Source organism: Anthonomus grandis, chromosome 22 (assembly GCF_022605725.1).
Source record: "Anthonomus grandis grandis chromosome 22, icAntGran1.3, whole genome shotgun sequence".
Lineage (NCBI taxonomy): Eukaryota > Metazoa > Arthropoda > Insecta > Coleoptera > Curculionidae > Anthonomus > Anthonomus grandis.
This window is the reverse complement of record NC_065567.1, coordinates 37,550,494-37,576,395: the sequence shown is the minus strand read 5'-3', so window position 1 is coordinate 37,576,395 and position 25,902 is coordinate 37,550,494. Positions and strand designations below refer to the sequence as shown.

The 25,902-nt window shown below is 33.0% G+C and overlaps 1 protein-coding gene across 6 annotated transcripts in view; it reads left to right on the top strand.

Annotated features, from left to right (window-relative positions):
• LOC126748736 (endoplasmic reticulum aminopeptidase 1-like) overlaps positions 1 to 25,902 on the top strand; it is a 48,608-nt gene that overhangs the window by 5,759 nt on the left and 16,947 nt on the right. The window contains exons 1-10 of one of the 6 annotated variants that reach the window (XM_050458151.1): positions 5,836 to 6,035; positions 6,098 to 6,200; positions 6,285 to 6,443; positions 19,215 to 19,403; positions 20,791 to 21,076; positions 21,176 to 21,356; positions 23,173 to 23,398; positions 23,852 to 24,003; positions 24,057 to 24,305; positions 24,463 to 24,621. In XM_050458151.1, the coding sequence (XP_050314108.1) occupies positions 6,161 to 6,200; positions 6,285 to 6,443; positions 19,215 to 19,403; positions 20,791 to 21,076; positions 21,176 to 21,356; positions 23,173 to 23,398; positions 23,852 to 24,003; positions 24,057 to 24,305; positions 24,463 to 24,621 (1,641 nt within the window). In that variant the 5' untranslated portion in view covers positions 5,836 to 6,035; positions 6,098 to 6,160. Of the gene's footprint in view, positions 1 to 5,835; positions 6,444 to 19,214; positions 19,404 to 20,790; positions 21,077 to 21,175; positions 21,357 to 23,172; positions 23,399 to 23,851; positions 24,004 to 24,056; positions 24,306 to 24,462; positions 24,622 to 25,902 lie in introns of those variants that run through there. The other 5 variants (XM_050458149.1, XM_050458147.1, XM_050458150.1 and 2 more) reach the window with 5 other exon arrangements.

Sequence of the window (25,902 nt, the reverse complement as noted above, 5' to 3'; positions counted from 1 at the left end):
AATGGGAATAGTTTTCGAAAGTCTTCGAAATGTTTTATGTGAATTTGATCGGCATTTTCTAAGTAAAACAATAGTGCAGAATATTGTTATTAACTTTGCGACTAAGGGTACAGTAATTAGTAAATGCATTGCTCAGAGTAAAACAAAGATAATGGCAAAACTGGAGAAAATAATTCAGATTTTGAAATGCTACTTCATGTTAAAGAAAATTAAGGAATTAGCAGAACTCTTGGAGAAGTTGTAGGAAAGATCATAGTACAGTATTACGCACACTAAAAAAATAAAAATACCATTCCTTTAAATATCAAAAACATCAGGAACTAAGGGAGGGCGATGAAATCCGAAGGGCAGATTTCAGTTTTGAAGTTATAGAAAGGGCGAATACCCACAGGGATTTTTTACGAAATGTTTATTTTACAGACGAATGCACCTTTACTTTAAATACTCGTAATGAGCCAAATGTTCAAAATTTTATATGTTCTTACAAGGACCCAGTACCCTCAAAAGGTGAATGTTTACGCGGGTATTTTTGGTCATAAAATAATTGAACCTTTTTTTTTTTGGAAAAATATTTGGGAGAAGATGCATTTTTGGAACTTCTACAAAATCAAATTGGACCAGCATTAGAAGAAGTTGCATCTGAAAATGAGATTTGGTTTCAAATGGATGGCTGTCCTGCGCACAACTCACAACAAGTCATGGAATATCTTGAAAACGTATTAAATGAATGCGTAATTGGGCTAAATTACATTATTAATTGGCCAGCCAGATCTCCGAGCCTTTCACCAAAGGACTTTTTCCTGTGGGGTCACATTAAAAGTGTTGATGTGCAAAAGAAAAGATGTGCGTTTTCAAAATTTAGAAGAGCTAAAGATGGTAACTTGAACGGCATGTAATCAAATAACTGCATATCAGTTCAGTGATGTAAGAATCTAATTTTACAACCGATTAGGATATTGCTTAGCGGTAAATGGAGAACTGTTTGAGCATTTTATTAAGAAAAAATAATGTATTAGATTAAAAAATTATTTTGTCAATACTTTTTTGTTTGTTTGTTGTTTCTAAGTAGTTGTATTTATTTATAAAATTACTTTATAAAAAGTAATGAAATTTTGTTATAATGTGGGGTCACATTAAAAGTGTTGATGTGCAAAAGAAAAGATGTGCGTTTTCAAAATTTAGAAGAGCTAAAGATGGCATCTTGAACGGCATGTAATCAAATACCTGCATATCAGCTCAGTGATGTAAGAATCTAATTTTACAACCGATTAGGATATTGTTTAGCGGTAAATAAAGAAAGAGTTTTTTCTTAATAAAATGTTTGAGCATTTTATTAAGAAAAAATAATGTATTAGTTTAAAAAATTATTTTGTCAATACTTTTTTGTTTGTTTGTTGTTTCTAAGTAGTTATATTTATTTATAAAATTACTTAATAAAAAGTAATGAAATTTGGTATGATGGTTTATCTTACTCACATTTTTAGAAATGTCTAATACAGTTTTTCTGTAAAATATACACGGGGGCTAATATTTGGAAGTATCATAATTTATATGGGATTTCCGATAACTAGCTTGGCGCACCATCCGGTATAATAAAAGTGGATAAAAACGATTGGTAATTTGTTGTTTTTGTTTGCTACCATATCAATTTGATCAAATATCCAGTTTCCTGTTGTGACTATCACAGAAAATAATAAATGATTCAAATCTGTTTCAGTCAGCTTGCAGTCTTGAGTTTCCTATTCTAGCATTTAGGGTAAGATATTCCGTAAGTAAGTTCATAAAGTGATATGCAAGTAAAATACTCCGTTAGTCGTGTTCCAAATAGTTTAAACACTTTCAAAACCTACTAGTACTGGCTAGTACTAGTACTAAGTACTGGCGTATAGTTTTTGTGTAAGATTTCAAGAATCAATAAGATGATCGTATTTAAGGAAACTTGTACTGTAAATCATTTTCGATGATAACACTGCGTAATAGGGCGAAAATGTCAATAGCCTACCTAAAGTATTAAGTAAAAAGTTAATATAAGCAAAAATAGAGAACACAGTTCCTTTTTATTATTTATTATTTTACTTTTTATTATTGTATATGTGATTACACCTAAGCTGTTACCACTTGTATGTTTTTCAGCGAACTAATACTTATTTTAGTGCTTTTGAATTCTGTTATTCACAGCTTCTGTTTTTTTCAATTAACAATTTAAATAGTTACCTGCTCAAACTCTCACGGGACTTTATGGCATCTGTTGCCTATTTTAAAGCTGGTATTCGGTTGGTTTTACTCTTAAAATGTTTGATTTTTCTAGTCACAAATCTATATGACTTTTTATTACTGATGTTTCTTTTCTAATATAAAATTTTTCAATTATTGCACTTTCTTTGTGAGTTTTTATAACACTTTTTTAACATTTTTTAGCATATGAAACACGCAACAACCCTTGCTACATCCATAGTTAATTAAACCCGAGTAGTATATTATTTTATTTACCTTAAAGTCATCTACAAACTTGGCGAATGTAGTAAACAGTAACCGACTTAAGTTAGCACCTTGAGGAATTGCTGATATACTTACAGAATAGCAATGACCAATTACTTTCCGACATAAATGTAAACTTGCCTATAATATACATATATAGTTAATATGCTTCTTTAGAAATGTCATATTTAATCAATTAATTCAAGAGTATTAAATGGTCTACTTTATTATACACATTTTTGCACTAAGAGTTTATAGCCACAAGCTAACTTTTATCATCATTATTTTTAACATCAAGATCATTATATAGCTGATTATACAAACAATTTTCGAATATATTTTCATCGGGCTAAAACCATTATTTTTTTTATTTATTCATTGTTTCACTAAATAAATTAGTTACAATATTTATATAAATTAGCATAGTATTTTCTTTGCTGTACAATGGGCCATATAGAATTGCAGCCATTTATTTGCTTTCACATAATACTGTTTTAGCCCTAACCTAAATAAAAATATTGCTTACTTGATAAATCTTGCTTTTAACCGCTTCTTTCACTGGATAACCATATACACTAATTTACACTCGCCGGCACAAAATTCCGCCACCCTGAAATATTGGCCAAGTTTGATGTTTTATAAATTTTTTATTTTTTATCAGATTCTCACGATTTTGCCATCAGTTTTTAGATACATTTGTTGTGATTTTTTAAAATCATTTTGTAAAGTAGCATTTTTCGATTAGGCCAGATTATACAGGAGTAAAACAAACTGTTGTTTTTTCTCGTAATTTCAAAAGACCCTGTAGGAAAATTAAGGTGTTTAATATTTAATAATAATTCTGTTTACATACTGTTCCTTGTAATCTTTGATGTATTCTAAACATTTCGATTTTTGATTCATTCCATTATCTCATTTTTGCTGCGAGCTGCAAATTTTTTATTAAAACGCTGATTTAAAGCGTATTTTTATTAGGAGAAACAAACACTAGGTATATCATAAAGTTAATTAAAAAAAAAATTTTTAATAGCGTGTATTTCCTCGTCTCGCAGCAATAACAGCTTGCAGTCTTCGCGGCATCGAATGAATAAGGTTCCTTATTCTTTCTTGAGGAATAGCCTCATATTCTTCGATCAGCGCTAGTCGTAAGTCTTGCAAGGTTTGTGGTTGTACAGGACGACGACGAACGGCCCTTTTAAGTTGATCCCAAAGATGTTCTATTGGATTGGTTCCCAATGAATGGAGCAAATGGGACAACAACTTCTTGAAGGATTTCCTCAATGTAACGGTGGGCGGTTAGAGCTCCATTTTCAATAAATACAAGATTGGTGCGTGCTTCGGTAGAAATACCCGCCCAAATCATGACTGAACCGCCACGATATGAGATTTGTTCTGAAATGGTGCAGTTAGCATATCTTTCATTTCTACGTCTGTATACCCGCTCACGACCATCCGGCGTCCTTAAACAAACCCTGGATTCATCTGTGAATAGTACGTTTGCCCACTGTTCTAGAGTCCACTCAAAATGCGATCTTGCAAACCTCAGTCGGTGTTGTCGATGCCGAGGAAGTAATTGTGGACATCTTGCTGGCCTTCGTGAATAAAGTCCAGCTTCTGCTAATCTTCTACGTATCATTCTATCACTTACACTTACTCCATGAAGTATTCGCAAGTCATTTTTTAGATACACAGCAGTAGATCTTCGATCTCTTAAAGAACTAATGGTGACAGACAAAGTGATCATCAGCTGCAGTGGTCATTTTCCTTCTGCCAGAGCCTTGTCGTCTAGTAAAAATTCTCGTCTGTAAATACCTATTCCAGGCATCTCGAACTGTAGACCGCGGAAATCTCAGAGTACGGGCGGCATAACTTTTGCTACGGCCGTCCTCTATTAACGCAACAATTCTACCCACGTCTGCTGGAGTTAATACCATATTAACACACAACAAATTATAATAGTGACACTGTCAAACTTTATGTCACATTAATTGCGTCCTTAGCCAACGTCGATAATTTTTAACCGAAAACTTGACATTAATTATCTAAAAATAAGCTTCAAATCAGCGTTTTAATAAAAAAATTTGCAGCTCGCAGCAGAAATGAGATAATGGAATGAATCAAAAATTGGAATATATAGAATACATCAAAGATTACAAGGAACAGTATGTAAACAGAATTATCTACCTTAATTTTCCTACAGGGTCTTTTAAAATTACGAGAAAAAACAACAGTTTGTTTTACTCCTGTATAATATAGCCTAATCAAAAAATGCTACTTTATAAAATGATTTTAAAAAATCACAACAAATGTATCTAAAAACTGATGGCATAATCGTGAGAATCTGATAAAAAATTAAAAAATTATAAAACATCAAACTTGGCCAATATTTCAGGGTGGCGGAATTTTGTGCCGGCGAGTATATATTAATACGTCCATGCAGACGTAGGAAGCAAATGTTTTCAAAATCATGAGCAGGCAGGCACCACATGTTCTACTTACCAGATACTAGAAACCTTAACATTAAAAAAATTGTAAGGAAAGAAAAAAAGAAATTACAGATATCTTAATGCCGTTATTAAGTTCGCATTACATATCTTAATTAAAATGTAGTGTTTAATTAAACGCAGTTGGTACTTTGGTATTACTTTTCCAAGAGAATCCATAGAATGCCATAAATGAAATTTTAATAAATAAAATAAAGAATTTTGGTTATTGGTAAAATTGTTTTGTGATTTGAGGGTCACACCAAAGGTTTCAACCGTAGGATTAAAACTGTTAAGTAAAAATTAATAGCCCGGGCCAAACAGGATTTCGAAAAGAATTCACTTAATATATTGGATGATAAATCCTCAGATAATAGAAGTTCTTCTGCTTTAATTTTTCCTGATCTTAATCAACTGTCTTGGACAATTTGAATCCAAAGTTGTTGGTAACTAAATTGAAGTATTTTAAAATCATCTGAAAAAGTGCCATCTTACTGAAATATTATTAAGAAATAAAATAATTGTTTTTTAAATATCCATGTGCATATAATACTGTTAATGAATTTGCAACATCATTTGCCAAGATATTTACTAAAATTTCAGACGAAAATAATCATCAAACTAGTATATGTTGAAATCAATAGTTAATAAGCAGGGTCACTTCTCATTTTAAAACGTCCTTGTTACAACTTTGACGAGGGTCGATCGCAATAAAATTGCACAGCATAAGCGTGGTCTATGTAAAGTAATCATAGAGCAGGGAAGTTTTTTCTGGCAGAGGAAATATAGGCGTGCGCAATGCTTGGAAAAGGGGCGCAGGATCTCGATGCCGCGGTGAAAATGACTACAGTTTTCCTTCGATCCCATCCGAACATTAGTTAACGTTGCTTTACTAGTGACAAAATATTACGTATAGTACAATCTTAAATATCAAAATAATTTACTGACCAATATTGGCGTGTTCAATTTTCAATAACACTTAGAGTTAGAATGTAAAAAATTAGTTAGGCAGGCAAGTGTAGAAAGTAAAATCCATGACAGAGTTTAGTTCTGTGACCGCCTGCATTGAGACGTGTGAGTTTAGTTAAACGTTTAGTGTGGAGGGTCATAACACAAACCGCGATCTTTTTGTAAAGGTTTCAGTCGTCACGGGACTGGAACACGTTGAAGCTGTAGTCTGGCGGCGACAGCACAGAGTGATGAGTGATCAAGATGTTGATGATGTTGCGTTTCTTACAGGTACAAGTCATGCACAAATCACACACTCCATTTGTCAATCATCTCCCCTTATTCATAACTCCTGTGACACAGGTGGTGTTGCAGGAAATGATAGTCCGACTGGTCAACCTCAAAAGAAGACGCTCTACGAAAATAATGGCGTGGCTACTTGCAGCCATAACAGAGCTCTCTGTATTGCAACTATCGTCTTTGCTCTTCTTTTTACTATTGCCATTATCATCGCATTTACTGGACCACAAAGCGGTAAGTACTTTTTTTACAGAAATATTATTTAAAAAGTACATCTATGATGTATTTTTGTTTATATTCCTAAACATAGGTTAAGTACTCATCAGTTTATTGCACGGTAGAATAGGTTTTAAACCATTAACTTTACTTATTGTTGTGGTATCTTCATAATATTAAGTCTTATTCACTTCAAAATTCCAAAAAATCAGTATAAAACTAATTCAATAATAAGAAACTTGAATATATTTTTAACATAGTTTTAATCATAAATAGCATTTTTTTGAAGCTATGCATTAAAATAAATTCCTTTAGAATTAGATGGAAGAAAAGACCTATAGATTACGTGAATTAAAGCTCCTTTCTAACGGTTAATTCTGCTAATTGCAAATAATCTGCCTCTGCTACTGTAGTATGAATCGATTTATCGATATGTTAAATATTTTTGAAAATATTCTTATTCTGTATATATATTCTTACATTATTCCAAATGTAAAATAGTCTTTTGCACAGACTTCACGAAAGCAATTTCCGAAAATCGCTCAATGCTTCAATTTTTGGGAAAATTGATTAAGTATCTATTTGGCTAGCGGCAAATTATCTAACTATTTTAGCCTTAGCTCATTCAATAAAATTTTCTAGAATTTAGTCCAACTACAGTAGAAACATTTTCATAACTTAGTCTGATCTTGGCTTTTTACTAACGACATTTTGTTGACATCTAAGGCTTTGTATAATACGTATCCAAGATTTTCCATCCCGTATAAAGTTTTCTGTACTCTTACATATTTCTTGATTTTGCCTTTTGCTGGCTCTTTTTTTGAGAATACTTCTTATGTATCCTTGGACTACTGGCATATCTTCCATCTAGTTTGTAGCTTGATTGATTTTGTGACATCTTTCGATTTACCTAAAAAAATACATTTTATAACTTTTTATAACTCGTAATTAATATTATACAACGATCTTTTAAATTTTGCCTTAAATTAGTATAGTCTAAGTAAGATCTTCCGCCCGAATTTGTTATCCTTTAATTTTCCTGTTGATTTGTTATCTTTAAATCAAGATAGCACGAAGTCAAGGTAGGCCATAATTTTTTATTCCCTCCAGTTTTTTACTCATCTTGTATTCAGTTGTTTAATAACAAAGAGAAGATTATCTTTTTGTTTTCCTTTCTGGGGCTTTCTCTTTCACTCTCGAATGCACTTCAGCCTGTAACAGACTTATTGTGCTCACCTGATTATGTATCGATTAACACTTCCCTGTCCCGTATTAGCTAGCACAGGTCTTTTGCTGCTGTGGTATTTAGTTCTTCTGAGTGTAGTATGTCCATCGCAAATATATTGTTGCCTTTGGCGACATAAACCTTCCCAAGCACCGGTTATGTATCAAACAGTATCTGGTTTCTTTTCAAAAACGACAGGTTATGTGTCCCGTTCGAAGCTCTATACTTATTCTCAGTTTGCCCCTTCTGAACGTTATAACGTCTTTAGCAATTTTTTTTATAGAAATGTTCATAAGCCCGTGGCCCCTGTTCAACTATCACAGTCTGTCCCTTCACTAAAGAGGAGCCTCGATATGATAGTTAGTGGTCGTTTGTTTGCCAGTTGCCAGTTACCTGTCTCAATTTATTAGGATTTGCTTGTGATTGTAGACTTTTTTATTATTTTCTATGGCACATTCACGTATTGCAATGATTTAAGATTCTTGATGCAAGAATCCCCTAATGGATGAAATATCTCTTGTCTTGAATGTTTGCCAAAAAATTTCAGCTCCCGCATTTTGTCGGGTTTAGATCCATCTACCTACATGATCAGATACCTACGAATCCTAAGGTCACTGTCATTCTACCCGAATTTGCTTGAAAACGCAATTTTGAAGGATTGATAAAAGTGACAATTAGGAATTATGTGATACGACATCATTTCTAATGTGTTATCTTCACATCGAGATTCTTTGATGTCCTATCAAATCGAGATAGCTGTTATTTCATGACTGTGACCATATATCATCTGCTGTACTCAAAGTCTGACTTCACCTTTAACAATCAAATAAGGGTCAGTACAGTATTTCATGACTTATTATAACTTGTATTTAAATTTTCTGAATGTTGCCTAAACATAGCATTTAGCAAGTTTTCCTGTCTCGTAAATGCTGTTTAAATTGTTCTTGTCACTTACATATTCTAAATTACTTTGCTTTTATTAAAATTTTGGATAAATTGTAACAAGATTCTCAGTTAGAACCTGATCTCTTCTAATCAGTGTAATATGATTGAAGCTTGAACGGCAAACTATTCAGTATAAATATCTTAGATGGAAGATCTTTGATAAGACTTTCTGACCTAAAGAATCTCTTTTTGAGGGCATTAGACTGCTTTACAATAGTGACGTATAAAGTTGATGGAAATGGACTATCACTACTATCTTTGGCATGCAGAACTTAGGCTGAAGGCCAGAGATAGCCTTTTTACTTCTATTCTTATATAGACCAATTTTTTACTTTTTTGTGTCTTAATTCTTTTTAATTCCCACTTTTCTTGCTATTGGCTAATAACTTTGAACAGACACTTTTTGAGTTACTTATTATATTGGGTATTACGTCACTTATAGCAAAAATCAATTTAGAAATTTTTATCTCACACGCTCAAAAATTGAAAAGAAGAAGAAAATAGACAAAAAAAAATAAAAATATAAATACAAAATTTCTAAATTGATTTTTGCTATAAGTGACGTAATACCCAATATAATAAGTAACTCATTATGAATTCGTCACAACAATACAGATTTTACTCAGACACTCTTTGACAACATAATCTTAACAAAAATTTCCATAGGTTAATGGCATCTCTGCTATCTATTTTATGACCTTTGCTTTTATAACTTGAAATTGGTCAGTTACTATGCTTTCAATAGCTTCTAAACGTGAAGACAGAGTAAACCCTTATCTGCTCTTTATTCTTACAGGTGAAGTTGTTACTAGTTGTTGGAGTTAGAACAGTAGATTATTATTTGGTTTCACCAGTATTCTACCCAGCTGTTTATATTCAAATATTAAATAATAGCCCGGTGCAAATAAGAAGATAGTCTAAGATGTTATGGATTTTAAAGGAATTTATACTCTCGAAAAGATCTCTTCTCAGTACATACTATAATGCATTCTTTACAGCTTATTGGTAAAAAAATCAAGATTAACATAATATTACAGGAAAATTTCGCCTTCTACACAGCAGGTTTCCTGGCTTGTAAGTACTCTTAACGTTTTTTTACATACGAATACTTCGCAAAAAAAAAATTAATCACACCACTTCTAAAGGAAATTGATCAGTTACTAGTACTTTCGTACTAGCTAATGAACGTAAGGCCACAATGAGCGCTTCTGCTCTAATTGTCAAAGGATTTTTTTCGTTGATATCTCTTTTATCTATTTTGTACCTCAATTGATTTGCGAAAGAGAGCAGATTTGCTTGCCATCTATAAATGAGATTTGTTCCATACTTCAAATTAGCGGCTTTGCTGTAATTGAAAGATAAGACTTGGCAATTTTGATTTTAGTATTGAATTTTAGCCTTATGGCATAAAAATAAGTTTTTTTCAAGACTATCTCTTAAGAGGCAGTGAATGGAACTTTTGTATAATTTACTTCTTCTGATTAAAAACGTAAACATCTGGTATCGAGTTAAAACTATCACTTAGAACTTTCCTGAATTGAATTTTTAATCAGGTATACCATACTTCAAAAATTAAAAGAATCAAAATAATTCCATCAGCATGGCCACTGTTTTTGGTTTCTTTTTTGCAATCATTTTGATCGTATGATTATTATTTCGATGAAGTTTGATAAACTTTATTAATAATCGAGATAATTTATATTAGAACTCTTTTCCAGCTTAATTATCGAATGGTAAAATATAACTTATAATAATATTTACGGAATTCTATCCTAAAAATTGGAGCAGACTTGTTGCATTTTATCCATTTACTTTGATCGAAAATTTATTGGCCATTGTATGGCATCGATTTGTAAAAGTATCTAGTATAATATAAAATACACACGTGCATCCGTGTACAAAGCATGTGCAAACAATAATAATTATGCAATTTGCCACCAAAGCACACTTCTTTAAAAAACGATTCCCCTTCACTTACGTAAACGGCTTTAGACAGGGAGGGGGTTGTCGAGTGGTAAAAATTTATTTCTTAAAAAGTAACCCTTAACACGAAAGCTGATTTTTAACTCAGTGGCATATTAGTTGTCGGGATTTATTCCCTTTTTTACATGAATGTGGGACGAGTCCTTGAATCATTTACCCCTTTGTGTACAGAAAAAGGTCGCGCTCGAGCAAGACCGTCTTTCATTTGCATATTTATTCTCGGCATCGTTACTTTTAATGTTCCCTTTTTTTCATTCCCTTTTGCTCCTTCAAATTCAAAATGTGGCAGGTGATTTTTCTATAGTACAGGTACGGATGCATTACTTAATTGATTTCAATAAAGGATTAACATTATACAAAGAGGATTGAATTATAACAATTGTAGAACTCATCAAACAAGTTAGATACACAATAAAATTCAAGCCACATTTAATCAAAAATATTGATTCTATCGTTACAAGAAACGTTCAAAATTTTCTCAATTTATTTAATTACAATGTCTGGCTGGGAGTATCCACGGCTGCTCCTCACTGTTGGTTCAAGTTTTTACTCAATATTTATTTATACTCGTACATTATAAAACACCAACAGTTTTAAATAAGTCGAGTGTGAGGGTCAAGAATTAAAGAAGTAATCATTTCTCGTCTAAAAAAAAATCTTTTAATAATTATGTAGGATTGTGTCCACGAAAATGTAAATAAATTTCATTAGTCAGGCAAAGTGGAAGAAATTAATAGCCATTTACCGAGCCAGCCCAAAATGTTTAATGGAAATGTATTGTAGGGTTTTTATCCGTTCGTTAAAGTGTAAATTAAAACACTCGATGTACAAAAATCGTCAACTAATTTATTTACACACTTACGCTACTAAACACGATCACTTACACTACTAGAAATATTTATTTACACCGTATTTATTTACTACTATTTATGTCCGATGTAAATATCTCCCCCCCACAGCGGTGACGCGGCTCCTAATATACTCGGCTGACCATGGTTCAGGCTGATCGCAGATCGCTGATTTTCCACGTGCCTCCAAAGACGTCGTGCGGTATACCCGCTCGCTTGTGTCATTCCAAAATGACTGCGAACAGATGGTATTGGCGCCAATATCGTTACGGTTTGACACCTCGTCTATAGATTAAATTTATTCAGTAATATTCTTCATTTTTAAACGCTCCTGGTGAAATGTAACACTACTGGGGGCTAATTGTAATGCTTGTACTCTAATATTCTCATGGTACTGTCTTATATACTTCACTACGAGAAGATTTTACTTGAGTTACTACACCTCTAGTACTCAATATTGGGTAATTTACGACCCTTTCTAAAATGTCATTTTGAAGATTTTGGATTGCACTTGGATTTCGCAAGTCCTCCAATATAATTTTTTCGTTGTTCTTTTAATTATCCTCTATCACAAAGTCTAATAACTATCCTTCAGGGTTTAATAATGTCTTACAGAAAGCCTTTCCGCATACAAATCATATTCTGCGGCTGCATATACAACTCATTTTTATTGGGTTCGGACCTTGATTAGTCTATGGTCTCTAGAAATCCCATATAATGTTAAATATTTTAGTGTATTAAGAAGATCTTTTTCCTGCCAGAGACTTGCATATGCATATGTACTTCGTTTTTCTTCGTGTCTTTTATGCATATTAAGGATTTTCTTAGGAGCTCAATATATGCTAAAAGCAGTATCAGGCGTTGGGTTGCTAGTAGACCTAGTTTTTATTCCGGCTAATCTCACAAGCTCTCTAATACTAGCATCAATTTTACATTACGAAGCTTGATTGATTTTCTCAGAAACTATATCGAAATGCATCTATTTTGTAATAGTCATATAAAAAATTTATTATAAATACATACTCGGGTTATCCGAAGGAGTTTCCTGAGTGTCGAGAACACAGCTATGGCATTCCATCCTTGTTTTTTTTTGTTGCTTTCATATGATTGTTGAAAACCTATAATATATATATTTTTTTTTATCTTTTTTGTTCATAACATCTTTTCATTGATTTCTTTCCGATATTCAACGTGTTTCTTTATTCTTTCGTTTGTTTAAAATTATATTCATCTTCTCCTTAGTGCTTTTTTTTTTCTAACTGTTTTTGACACTCTGCGTCATATCATCTTTTTCGCTTTTTTTTTGTCCAAACATCTCATCAGCTGTTTTTTGCTTCTGTAGTTTTCTCCCATAGCCATTCTATGTCATTGCATTTTGATTCAGGATTCATGATGAGATGTTCACATGTTCTATTGTTTGCTTTCTTTTGCTTGTCTTTGCTTGTGTCTTGATATTCTGAGCATGACTGATTCTTAATCTTTCTTCTCCGTTGGTGCATGCGCTAAGATGTAAAAAATATACCATTGTTTACTGAGTCTCATGTATATATATGTATATATAGTTTTCCATTTATTGGCTTAAAATCTAATATAATTTCGGGTTTTTCATTGTTGTTACCGCTGTAGATCTTCCTATTGCCATTGAATGAAGTCACGCTTCATGGAGGTGATGATAAGGATTGAGTAAGAGAGGCTGGAGACGAAAACATGATTTTATTTTGCACATCTGCCCAATCCCTAAGAACCAACTTTGAAAAACCCTGTTTAATTAATTGGCGTATTATAGTACAAATGTCTGGCATAGCACCATGAATAGCCTCGAAAATATTAATTAGGAATACCAGATCATCGCTTTTTTTTTCTTAAGCTTCTTAGAAGTAGTTCATCTAAGTTAAAAAAATAGGAAGGATTTACGATATTCTTACGATATTCTTCAAAAATGATGATACTGTATGATGTATTATACCTATTACGTCTTATTCCAAGTGCACATAATACACTGCTTCTTTCTTTTGACATCTGTCAATTTTATTTTTCTATTTCTCTCATTATTTTTATCACTTCACACAAAATCAGTCCGAGTAAGTATAATGTAATTTTTATTTTTCCCAAAAAAATATCTATTTATTAATCTATTTTATCCCCTTCAACAACCACCCTCCGATATAATACACTTGTGTCAGTACTTTTTCCAATCCTCGAAGCGTCTGAAGCACCGCTTTTTAGTGTAGCCTTGGGCGCATCCAGCGATGCGGTCTTTATTGCCTCGTCGTTTCATGGATATTTTAAATAAATGGGGAACGGCAAAAAGTCCGATAAATACGTGCTGCACGGAAATATAATTATGCAGAACTCCCGTATTTTAATCGAAAAAAAACAGTGCAAAACTTTCACATTGCAGTACTTGCGTACTTGCAGTGCTTTTCTAGGTATTGGATCTTATGACTTTGTCACATATTTACAGAATACTCATAATACAGAATTTACATAATATTCTGTAAATCTGTGACTTTGTATTAAAATAACTGGGTTTTTATTTTAATATCATATTTTACGCAGTTGTTAAGTTATGATATTGAAACGATGCTCATGGGGCCGTTCTTATGGGTGAAATTTAGCAATTCTAGAGGAAAATTCGCTGCCACACGATACATATCAAAAATATTCAATATAAATTGCAATACATTCTTAGTAATTTCTCTAATATCTTTTGGACGATTACAGATTTCTTCATTTAGAAAATTTATAGATTCGTTTTATTAATATTAGTTTTTTCTCTCTATTCAGCTATCTTTATTTTGTCTGTTTTCTTGGAGTGTTTTAGATATAGGTTTTCTAGTATCAGTTTTAGTTGCTGCTATCGTTTAGAGTAGAGCTATCCACCATTAAAAGATCTGGAATTTATTTCACATATAGATGATAATCTTTGGTGTCCCATCAAATTAAGTTTTTTTGATCTCTAATCGAGATTTTCTGCCAACATACACGTAAGTAAAGCGATTAACGTACGTTCCTGTATAGCCTGTCACCAAGGATACTGCCCCACAAGTCCAGGGGTGAAACATTCAAGATAATCTCGAGGGCTCTAGTTGGGGCCATTCGCATACCCTGATACTTAGGCATGCAGGGCAGGGCAGTGGGCTCTTATTTTATAGTAATACTTGTTTTCAAAGATCTACATTAATGCTCAACTCTGTTACCCCACGATGCGCAAGATAATATTATCTTACCTTAGTTCGTAGTACCTTATAATATATTGGGGTTTCTTTGGAATACGGGCCGATTGGAGCTCTTAACGTTCAATGTGTATAGCCCTTGTCCCATCTTTTTATTTTTAACTTCTTCCTTCAAAAGCCTTGAATATTCTCCATATTTTTATTTTTTGAGTAATTTTTTTGATCATCTTCTACAGCGATTTCATCTGTGATCTGCGTACCTAAGAACACATTATGCTACGGTTTTTATCAAAAGGCTAATTGGTTAGTTAGTCTTCAAGATCAGTTAAGAAAATTTTAAATCATTTCTAAATTATACCTTATGACTTTTTTCTTTTATTTATACTGTCATGGTGAATTTATTAATAATTAGTATTGTTTTTACTTATTAGGCATTATTCTCTGTGTAACAAATGGTTGTGCTAGTAAGGAAATCTTTCCAATCAGGCCAATTAACTTTAAAATTCCATTTTGTCATCAAACGAAACTAGAGTAAAATTGAGGAAATAGGCGTTTAATCCGTGAGTTCGAGGACGATTAGGCGTAAATTAGTTAAAGCTAATTTATTTCCTGTTGACCAGCAATGGGTAATTTTTCACTTGCTTTATAGGCTTATTGAAGAGATTTTATGTTTAAAATTTTATCTACCTAAAATAGACAAATAAACATCTTAACACATAATAATATAATATAAATTGCTTTGGAAATTTAAATATGTACGCGCAGCCGATAACGTCCTCTGATTGGCGTGACGTCAAAAGTTAGTTCGAGACTTTTGGCTTCTAGAGTAAAGGCCGAAACACATTATAGTCACGCCACGTGAGCTCACGTGCTATCATGATAAGGTAACCGTCGCGTGATATTACGCTAGGAGACACACTTGGGTACGCTCACGTTGGACACGTTGTAGTTCATGTTTGTACTTAGCGTAGTGATGAAGCGAAATAGAGATTCTTCTTCGTCAAGTTCATCAGACTGGGAAGAAGATAGAGAAAACGCAGCTGCTTTTATAGTAGCTAATGATGGTATACAGCGAAGTGATTGAATTCACCAAATAAATCAGCGTAGAGAAGAAGTGGAGGAATTTCATCCATTATTCCACGAATTATTTAATGAACATCCAGACCGATTTCACATGTATTTTAGAATGACCAAAGAAGAATTTAATTATTTGCATGGACTTATTAAAAATGACATTCAGAAGCAAAATAATCAGCTTAGAAGAGCGATTAGTACCGAAGAAAGATTGGCGGTGTCTTTAAGGTAAGCACTTACCAATAATTGAAATAAATATTTTATTTTGCAAAAAGTATCGCTACACACGTTAAATAACAATAGAAAAGTTTAATGATATTTAGCTAAGTCGACCAGAGATACAGAGTTCATATCTAGTAACGTCGGTCTCCATTCCTCGCGAGTTGTCTCTGCTGTAGGGTAGTTGCTTGTTTGTGAATCATTTGTAAATTGCACATGTCCAGCTTTATCATACTCTTGCGGCGGGAGAGCCGATTGCATGTTAGAGGATGTAGAGGATTCTGATGATGGTCTAGAATATTCATGAGGTGACGGCAAGGGTTGCACAGAATATGACGATGATAACGTAGACTGTCTAGAATTGTCGTGAGGTGAAAATAATGGTTGCAAAGCATATGACGAAGATGGTGCAGGTATTGGAGCACTTTGTGCTTGTGCGCTTCTCAATTCAGCTTGAAGGATTGCAGTGCTCACTGTTATTTTAACTGCAGCTTGTTCGGCTTTTGGTAATTGTTTCGTCATTCTCATCAAACTTAGGAAAAATATGTCAGTTTCGTCCATATCTTCAAAACATGTATATTTATTTTGCGCTGTTAATTTCTCTTCGAATTTTCTTTTTCTGAGAGCAGCATTTTGTTCTATTAATGCCACCATTTTCTCGGCTGCAGTATTTTTTTTGTGAACACGTTTTTCTTCATGTGCTCTAATGTTTTAGTATTTTCGGCGAGCAATATATCGTCTTACGAAGGTGTTTGTTGTTGTATAACTGCAATATGTTCTTAATCCCCTTCATCAGCTATATCTTCAGCGTCTGTACTGCGTTCTTGTATTTGCTATTCGTCTGCGTCAACGTCATCGTCGTTAATTTCTCTTTCGTCGGGAACGCGAATTATATGTTCACTTTGAGACTTCTGCAAATTGCCGCGCGTCCTAACAACACTTACATAGAATTGTAATTAAAACTCAAAAGTTATTTACCTTCGACCTTCTAAATACGGCAGCAAAAATATCATCTACTGTTCAAATTTCCACGGCGTAATTTTTTTGAGAGCCTGGCCACTTTGTGTAGACAGGCGTCTATTTCTTGCATTACAGAAACATCGTCTAAGTTTATCCCATTTTGTCTTGGCGTTGTCCGCTAGAAGTAAAACCAACGAAATACATATTACACTTTGTTTCAGATTTCTGGCAACTGGAAATTCGTTTAGGAGTATGGGATTTAATTATAGAATGGAATTTAGTACAGTTCGTGAAATAGTAATCGAAGTGTGTGATGCCATATGGAAAAATTTAGGGCCTATTGTACTGCCAAAACCAACGAAAGAGTTATGGAAGAAGTCGTCAGCTAGATTTAACCAACTGTGGAATTTTCTGAATTGCGTTGCTGCCATAGACGACAAACACGTTAATATTCAGTGCCCTATTAATGCAGGATCCACATACTACAACTATAAGGGAAGTTATTTGATAGTTCTGTTGGCGCTGGTTGATGCAGACTACAAGTTTATTGCCATTGACGTTGGCTCCTACGGCAGGAATAGCGATGGCGGCATATTAGAAGTCCGATATTGGAAAAATGCTATATCTACAGCATGGAACTTTCTAATAGAATAAATTGGTAAAAAATTAAGGACTAATACGTGGTCAAAATTCATTCATTTCATTAGAAAGTTCCACCGTATAAACTGTGTATGTCGTCTGCTAATGCGTTTATACATATTAATAATAAAAGAACAAAATCACTGAATTTACCTGTTATTTGTAAGTGTCTACCAATTTCTTCCCAAGCTTCTTGCCGAATCGTAGGGATCGGGACCAGCTGTACTCGGCTGATGAGTGATTGTATAGCACTTCATGATTTCTTACAAGTTCAATTAACTTCTTGTCCATTTTTCATATACTTATATGATTTTTTTACACCAAAACCTGTATCAAAACACTAAGCGTAATGTCACGTTCCACTACAAAATGTAAATTGGCGGGATAACAGAGGCGTGCTATCATGTGAGAGCAGACGAACGCGCCGTGAATACGTGAGGTGACAACAGTATGATTCTGATACACAAAATTCTACGCGTAAGTGGACTTGCACATACTGTGCACATGACGTGATGATAGTCTGTTTCCGCCTTAATGCACGGAAACTATATACGTTTATAGCTGGCGTTTGTCTTAGTCGCTTTTGAGTTGTTGCGTTGTGTGTTATTTTTATTTTCTTCTGATTTATTTGATTTACTTTAAATGTTAACATGACTTATAAGGGCTATATAAAAGCGCAATCAAATAATCTACCGAATGTAGATTCTGTAATGATTGCAAAGATAAACGACATTTAGAGATTTATCTAGGTATCGGATGGAACAAAACTCGAACTAAAGGAACGTTTTAACATTTTTAATTTTAACATTTGTGTTATTTCATGCATAAAACAAATATAGTGCAATAATTTAGAGTTATTAGAATAAAGATTGTTCCTCTAGGAATGACATTGATAGAAAATTTAAAAAAATGGATATAAGACAATCTTAGTATTAGCGACTCAGCAGAACCAGTGAGCATACTTTGGCAGTTATGGCATTTTCAGCTATACCGAGAGTAGATATCACCTTTGTTAATTTAAATAAGACATGCTGTTGTATATTATTAAGTTTTATATAGAGTTTTATAGTTTTAAGTTACAAACAACTGAAATACGTGCTATTTAAGCAACAAGCTGTTGTCACCTTATAGAGATTATAGAGCCAAAACTCTATATTTCTCTTATGATAGAGAAAAAAAGTTCCAATCATCTCCAGTCTAACTCTTAATAGAGAGGAAACTATGTCAGAGATTTTTTGACAGTGACATTACATCAGTAGTATTCTAACCGGAAATGCTAAAACTGACAAAAAAATTTAGGTGTATGTCCCCGAGTTGCACCGCCATAATATATCATATTATGTCTTTTTTTAACTTGTTATATGGTCTGACACTTTTATTATATTTTTTTTTAATTGTGTATCCATGTCCAATCTTAAACAACAATTAATTTAAATGTTTGTTTTATTAAAACACGTGGTTCTCACTACTATTACTGAGCGATTACTCTTGATGCTTGCCGTAAAAATAAGGTCAACAACTAACAAGTGACGTCACGTCCCGATCTCTATGCGAGCGGCGTGTTTTGGCATACATTTTATGAATTTAGAAACTTTAAAATAAAATAATTAATTATTAATAGTAATTTTAAAAACGCACCATAGTACTTAAAACTAGAAAACTCGAACGATTTTTTAAAAAATCGTTTCATCATCAAGTTAACTCTATTTTGATGTTTCAGAATGCACATGTGCCGGAGAAAAGCCGCCAAATTATGTGGGCGAAGAATCAAACTTGACACGCGCGTTTATTCCTAAAGCTACAAATGGTCAAATCTTCCCTTGGAACAGCATACGTCTTCCGACCACCTTAAAACCTTCCAGATATAATTTAACTATTCATCCCAATTTAACTACTTTAGAAGTAAGAGGTAAGTTTCTTCTTCCAATTATTTTCTGAATGTTCAAGTGCAAATCATGTTAGTATCACTATGTACTTAGAAATTATGTGTTTTACTTGTACATGTGGGTTGAAAAAATGCATTCGGTATGAAAAGACGTACTGACTAGTCTGCCTAGCCCTTACGGCCGCTTCAGCTGTAGGTATTTCCGATATATTGAATAATGAACTTGTAAAAGTCATACCTAGATTGTAGTTTTAATATTCTATTTATATTGCTTTAGCACCTGAAGCTATCTGCTATTACAGAGTAAATCGCTTGCTAAGCTAATTGTTTCATCTTTGCCTAAGTTTCTAGGAGCAAGAGTATTTGTTTTGTTAACTAAAGAGTTAAATGAAAAAAGGTTCTCTTCAACTCTTCAGCCAACGATTAGTTACATCTCGATTTTAATATCTGCTAGGAAAATCATATCGTATACGAGAATAGCAATGTTGTGGTATCCATCAACATTGATGTCCTAGAAGCTATAGCTAGTAAAAAATTATCAACATCAGAGAAACGCACTAAGAACACAAGAGATCTAAGAGACTCAGCAGCAGCTGTCCCTCTGTTATTTAAAGTTTAAGGAAATGCAGAAGTAACCTCTAACTTATATAGTTTTTTTCCAGTAAGTTATGACGAGCTGAATCGCACAGTCATTTGGAAATAAGTAATGTGGGCACTACTATAAGCCTTGTTGAACCTGTATAATAGAAGATAAGCATTGCCTACATTATTGTACTTCATACGATAGTACAAAATTATTTGAATTAAATGCAATTAATCTGAATTAAAAGTAACGAATAAAACATTAAATGGCATACGAGTAAATAGCATGAAAACCACGTGGTGTAGGCAAACGTAGACAGAATAATGATAACTCTCGTACTTAATATAAGATCGCGTGTTACAATATGGGATGCTCTGGTACCCAGTTAAAGTATGGCCGCAACGAAGAATAAATATACATATGTTAGCTATAATTGTATTGTACATATGTTAGAGTCATTCCGAATCGCCTTATCTCTTGGACCGTCGCGGTACTCTCGTTTATTTTTTCGAATTTTTTACATAAGTAAGTTCAGTTCAAGATTGAATTATAAGCCGCTACGTTGTTTTGATGTAATAAAAAAATGTTTTTGAAGTAATTGGTGATTTATTGAAATCAAAAAGACTATAATTAATTGTCGCTATTCTATCACATATATATTGGGTAGAACCTTTACATTTGAGTTGAGTAATTTTTGGTTCTACAATTCGACGAAATAGAATAAGAAAAATAAACTCAAAGTTGTTGTGTATATTTTTTTATATTCATATTGCTGTTATTCTTGATCTCTCGGTGCTAACTAGTGTCTAATATTTATATACTTTTTAGGTCAAATTTCTATAGAATTTCACTGCGACAAGGAAACAAACTTTATAGTATTACATGGTCATAACTTGACAATTTTGGATAAAATAATTCAAGATAGAAGAGGGCATAATTTGACTATTGTTAAATTATTAGAATATATCAGAGGGCAGCAAATCTATATCGAGATTAAAGAGAAGTTTAAGAAGAAACATAATTATACCTTAAAAATAAGATTTAACACTAAGTTACATCACGGACAGGAAGGATTTTATATCACAGGTTATACGGGTGCTGATGGTGAAAAGAGGTAAATTAAATTTATGGTCTGTCGCTGAACAATAATTAATTGTTACTTAATTACATTTTTATTTAAATCATATTTTAATAACTAATTATATATTTTTAGATATTTGGCTGCCACGCACTTTCAGCCCACATTTGCCAGAACTGCCTTCCCATGTTTTGATGAACCCCATTTTAAGGCTAAATTTAAATTAACTATTTTTAGAGACAGATTTCATATTGCGCTTTTTAATACACCAGTCGTCAATACAGATGATCTCGGATTTTATATGGGTACTGGTTTAGTAAGTATAATAAAATATCTATTATTTAAATTATACATATTTCAGTCAAAAAGTTCTTAAATTAAGTTTGAGCCAGTAAAAAGGCTGACTTAGATAACGAATTTAGAAAATTAAAATTTCTGAAAAATAAATACTTGGCGTTCGCGTACTTAGAGTAGTTTGTGTATATGCAACTGCTATATATTTCAAAATCGGATAACTGAGGGAGGGCTTCTGCGTCACCTTTCATACAGCCAATATCTGGTTGTTGTTTCATTCCCTTTAAAACCCTTCGGCGAATCCTTTGCTGCCCATAGCCGATGGTCAGCTGATATAATACCTGATGTATCATGAATTAAGTAGGCGATGATAGTATACAGGGTGTTTCAGAAGTATGGGATCAAACCTGTAGGAGTTATTCAGTGCAACAGTAGAAAACATTTGAGTATAGACACCCATATCCGGAAAGGTGTCACTATGGAACTACGGCCCTAAGACGCGTTAAGATTTAGAAAGACGATGAATTGCCTAAATAGAATTTAGTCCATTTAATTTTTGCCTTTTGTACATGATATCATCAGAACAATTGTTCAAAATGTCAAAATCAATGTCAATGTTTAAAAATTTTATAGCTGATGATTTAAAAAAAATTACCGATGCTTGTGTGTTGTTATCTTTAAAAACGATAAGAGTAGAGCTATTTCTTGGCCTCCTAGATCACCCGATTTAACGTCGCTAGATTTTTTTCCTGTGGGGAAATGTAAAGCCTTTGGTCTATAAAACTCCAGTAGAAATAGAATAATTACTTAATTAGACGAATTATAACAACAAAGAATCACTTAAAACAAATACCAAATTTTTACTAAAGTCCGTGGAAATCATGTGCGACGTCTAAATCGGTGTATTCAGGTTGGAGAAAGACATTTTGATTCGAGACATTCAGATAATTATTATGATAATACCTTTCCAAAAGGAAAAATTAAATGCTATTTAGGCAATTTAATGCTCTTTTAAATTTTATAGTGTCTTAGGGCTGTAGGGACCATTTCCCGGACATATGTCCCTATACTCAAATGTTTTCTACTATTGCACTGAATAACCCCTACAAGTTTGATCCCATAGTTCTGAAACACCTTGTAGAGGAATACTAATAAAGGTGAACCACGCATTAAGAATTTGTATTATCTGAAAGTGTGAATATTTAGAGCAGCGGGTCAGCTATCTCTCATTGCATTGATGAGGTTCTAGGTTAAATCTGGTCAAGGTTGTTCAAAGTAGATATTGACCTTCCACCATCACACCATTAACGTCACTCAATAGTAGAAAGATATTTTCAACTAACTAAACTGGGTAAATTAATGACGAACACTGATGCTGCAATGAGATTTACTGAAAAGATACTGATTAGAGAATAGAGAGTAGTACTGTAGTTTCGTGTCTTCCTGAGTTCCTTCAAAGCTGCCAAGTCGGTGCAAACAATTTTCCATGTTTTTGTTCTTAGAGTGTATAGGAATTAAAGAGCGATTGGTTTTCTTTTTCTTCTTCTTCTTCCGTCCATGCGCTCCTATGTCTAGTAATAATTTATCTACTTTAGAGAGAGTTCGGATTAGCGCGGCTCTGAAATATTAAAGCACAGATTGTCCATAAAATAATAAAACCTTAGCATTTCGGTAGATTTTTTAGATAAACAATTTTGGATGAAGTTTAAAAAAAACTGCAAATATATATCTTTCTTTAAGCTGATTATTACATTTAAAAATATTAATAATCAAGCCATGGCACCAATTTAAGAAGGATTTATATAAACATAAATAATTATCTTTTTTTGTAATTTTAGCTAAGGGATGATTTTCAAGAAACCGTGGAAATAAGTACCTACTTAATAGCCTTTGTTATATGTGATTATACAAATATAAGAAACCAAACTGAGAGAGGCGTCTCAGTGTCAGTATACAGCACTTTGCCTTCTAAAGAAAATGCTAAACTAGCATTAAATTCTGCTGTACGTTCTTTGGAATTTTTTGAAGATTTCTTTGGTATTCCCTATTCTTTACCAAAATTAGGTAAGTTTTATTAAATTAATAAAGGGCCATAAGTCTAAGTCATTACAATACCCGCAGTCATTTACCTAACCATCTTTCATACATAATTGTAACTACCCTCAATGAGCAAATAATAATTTTTCCAATAACTCCGGTTTTTTAAATACCTATAGTTTAAAAATCGAAGTTGAATTAAGCTTTAGAATATTTCACTAATTTAATTTCATGTTGTTGGTCTTTTCAGTATTATAAAAGTAAATTACATTTTACATGGTATAAATAAATAAAATATAGTCCAATGAAAACATGCCCCTTTGATCATGAAAGTGCAATTAAATAAACCGGGTACCTATACAAGCGAGAATACTATCCATACTAATTAAGAAAAATCATTGTCCAGATAAAACTTTATGCTTGATACAATAAGCCTTTTATATTAATATAAAGCGTAATTTGGTTGCTCTAATCTTGTAGACCTGGTATCCATCCCAGCATTTTCGGAAATTGCTATGGAAAATTGGGGATTAATAACATATAGAGAGACATCTTCAACTAGTTTACAGGAGAGATACACATCTGCTGAACAATGGATAACAACAACCATCACTCATCAAATTATACATCAGGTAAATTTTAAATTGCTATTTAAACCTAATCCTTACGAATTTGTGAATTTTAGTGGCTTGGCAACTTGGTCACAATGAAATGGTGGACAGACTTATGGCTTTATGAAGGGTTGACAACATACCTTGAATATTTAGGAGTAAACAATTATTTTTCAGCTTGGAAGATGATGGATCAGTTCATGATTGATAAAATCCAAGTGGCAATGGATTTAGATGCTCTAGTTAGTAGTCATCCGATAAATATTGCTGTTCGAGATCCTTATGAAATTGAAGATATTTTTGATACTATTTCTTATAGCAAGGTAACATTTATCTAAATTTTATAGGAGATTAAATAGGATTCAAATATAAAATTTGTTTTTGTAAATAATACCTATAAATGAACTATAAAATTTTAGAAAATTTGATGTTATTATGCTGCAGTTGGGAATATTAGTACTTATAATGGATTTATTTTAGGGAGCTGCCATTATACATATGCTAAGTAACTTTTTACCAGAATATACTTTACAAAATGGCCTCAATAGTTATCTTTCTACATACAAGTATAATGTAGCCGAAACAAAGGATTTATGGAATATTTTAACCGAAAGTACGAATCATACATTAGATGTTAAAGTAAGTATAATTTGTACATATGAGGCTTGCGATTACGGTTAAAGAATAAGTTGAAATTATCTCTTCTAATTAAATTATTATTTTCTATGGCATTAACAAGACTATGAGATTCTTTTTTTTAATTCTGAGCTTTGATATTCGAATTCACAGAAAATTTAAATTTAGAAAAAAATATTCATATCGTCTCTTCAAGTATTTATATTATTTAATTAATTACTAAAAAGTTTAAAAATCACTTTTGTTCTTAAGTACTTCTGACCTTCTGAACTTGTTTACTTTTCTCCGTTAAATGGTTAGAATGTTCAGAAGCTTTCTCTCTTTCTCTCTTTCTCTCTCTTTATTCGTATCTCTTGAGTTTTATATTAGAAAGTTGGTTATTGTCTAAGCTGCCCTCATCTTAGGTATACAAGACATGCCAATTTCTTTCTCGCGTGCCCAAATACTCATGCATTACCATACTACAGTAAAAGCTTTAAAGATAGGAATCATCGTTCTTTTATCAATTCGCCGATTCACCACCGGCTCTGGCCGCTGAGAGGAAAAATAAAGGGTGTTTCAATAAGTGCGCAAGATTTCAGTCTTCAATAAAACATGGTTTTCTGTAGCAAAGTATTCAATTTTTGCTACAGAAAACTTTATTGTAAATATGTATTGATTTAGAAAATATATATTTGGGACTTATGTATAAAATAAAATATCTTGTAAATAGCCTCCACGGCGTTGCTGGCATATACGTATCCTTTTGACGAAATTTTGAATAACGATATTGGATAAATGTGGGGGTATTTCATTGATACAGCATCTAATTTCAGCTTTCAATTATTGTTGCAATATTCCTCGATAGTTGCAGGCTTATTAAAATAAATTTGTGACTTCAAATAACCCCACAGCCAGAAGGTTAAAGGCGTTATGCTGGTCACCAACTTGGAAAGTGGCACGACCGGGAGCAAACTCGTGCAATATCTTCAATGTTTCACGGGCGATATGACATGTGGCACTGTCCTGCTAAAACTACATATCGTCAAGATCAATAGCTTCCAAATGAGGTACAAGAAATTGTCTTATCATAGCACGGTAATGTTCGCTATTCAACGTTACTGGTTTAGTTCGTTTTCGAAGAAAAACGGTCCAATTATTTTTCCTCAGACTGCAATGTACACCATACAGTGATACGTTGTGGATGAATGGCCGTCTGATGAATTAGTCGTGGATGTTTTAAACCTTAAATGCGACAGTTGTGCCTATTAACCAGGCCTATTAATTATGAAGCCATCGAGATGA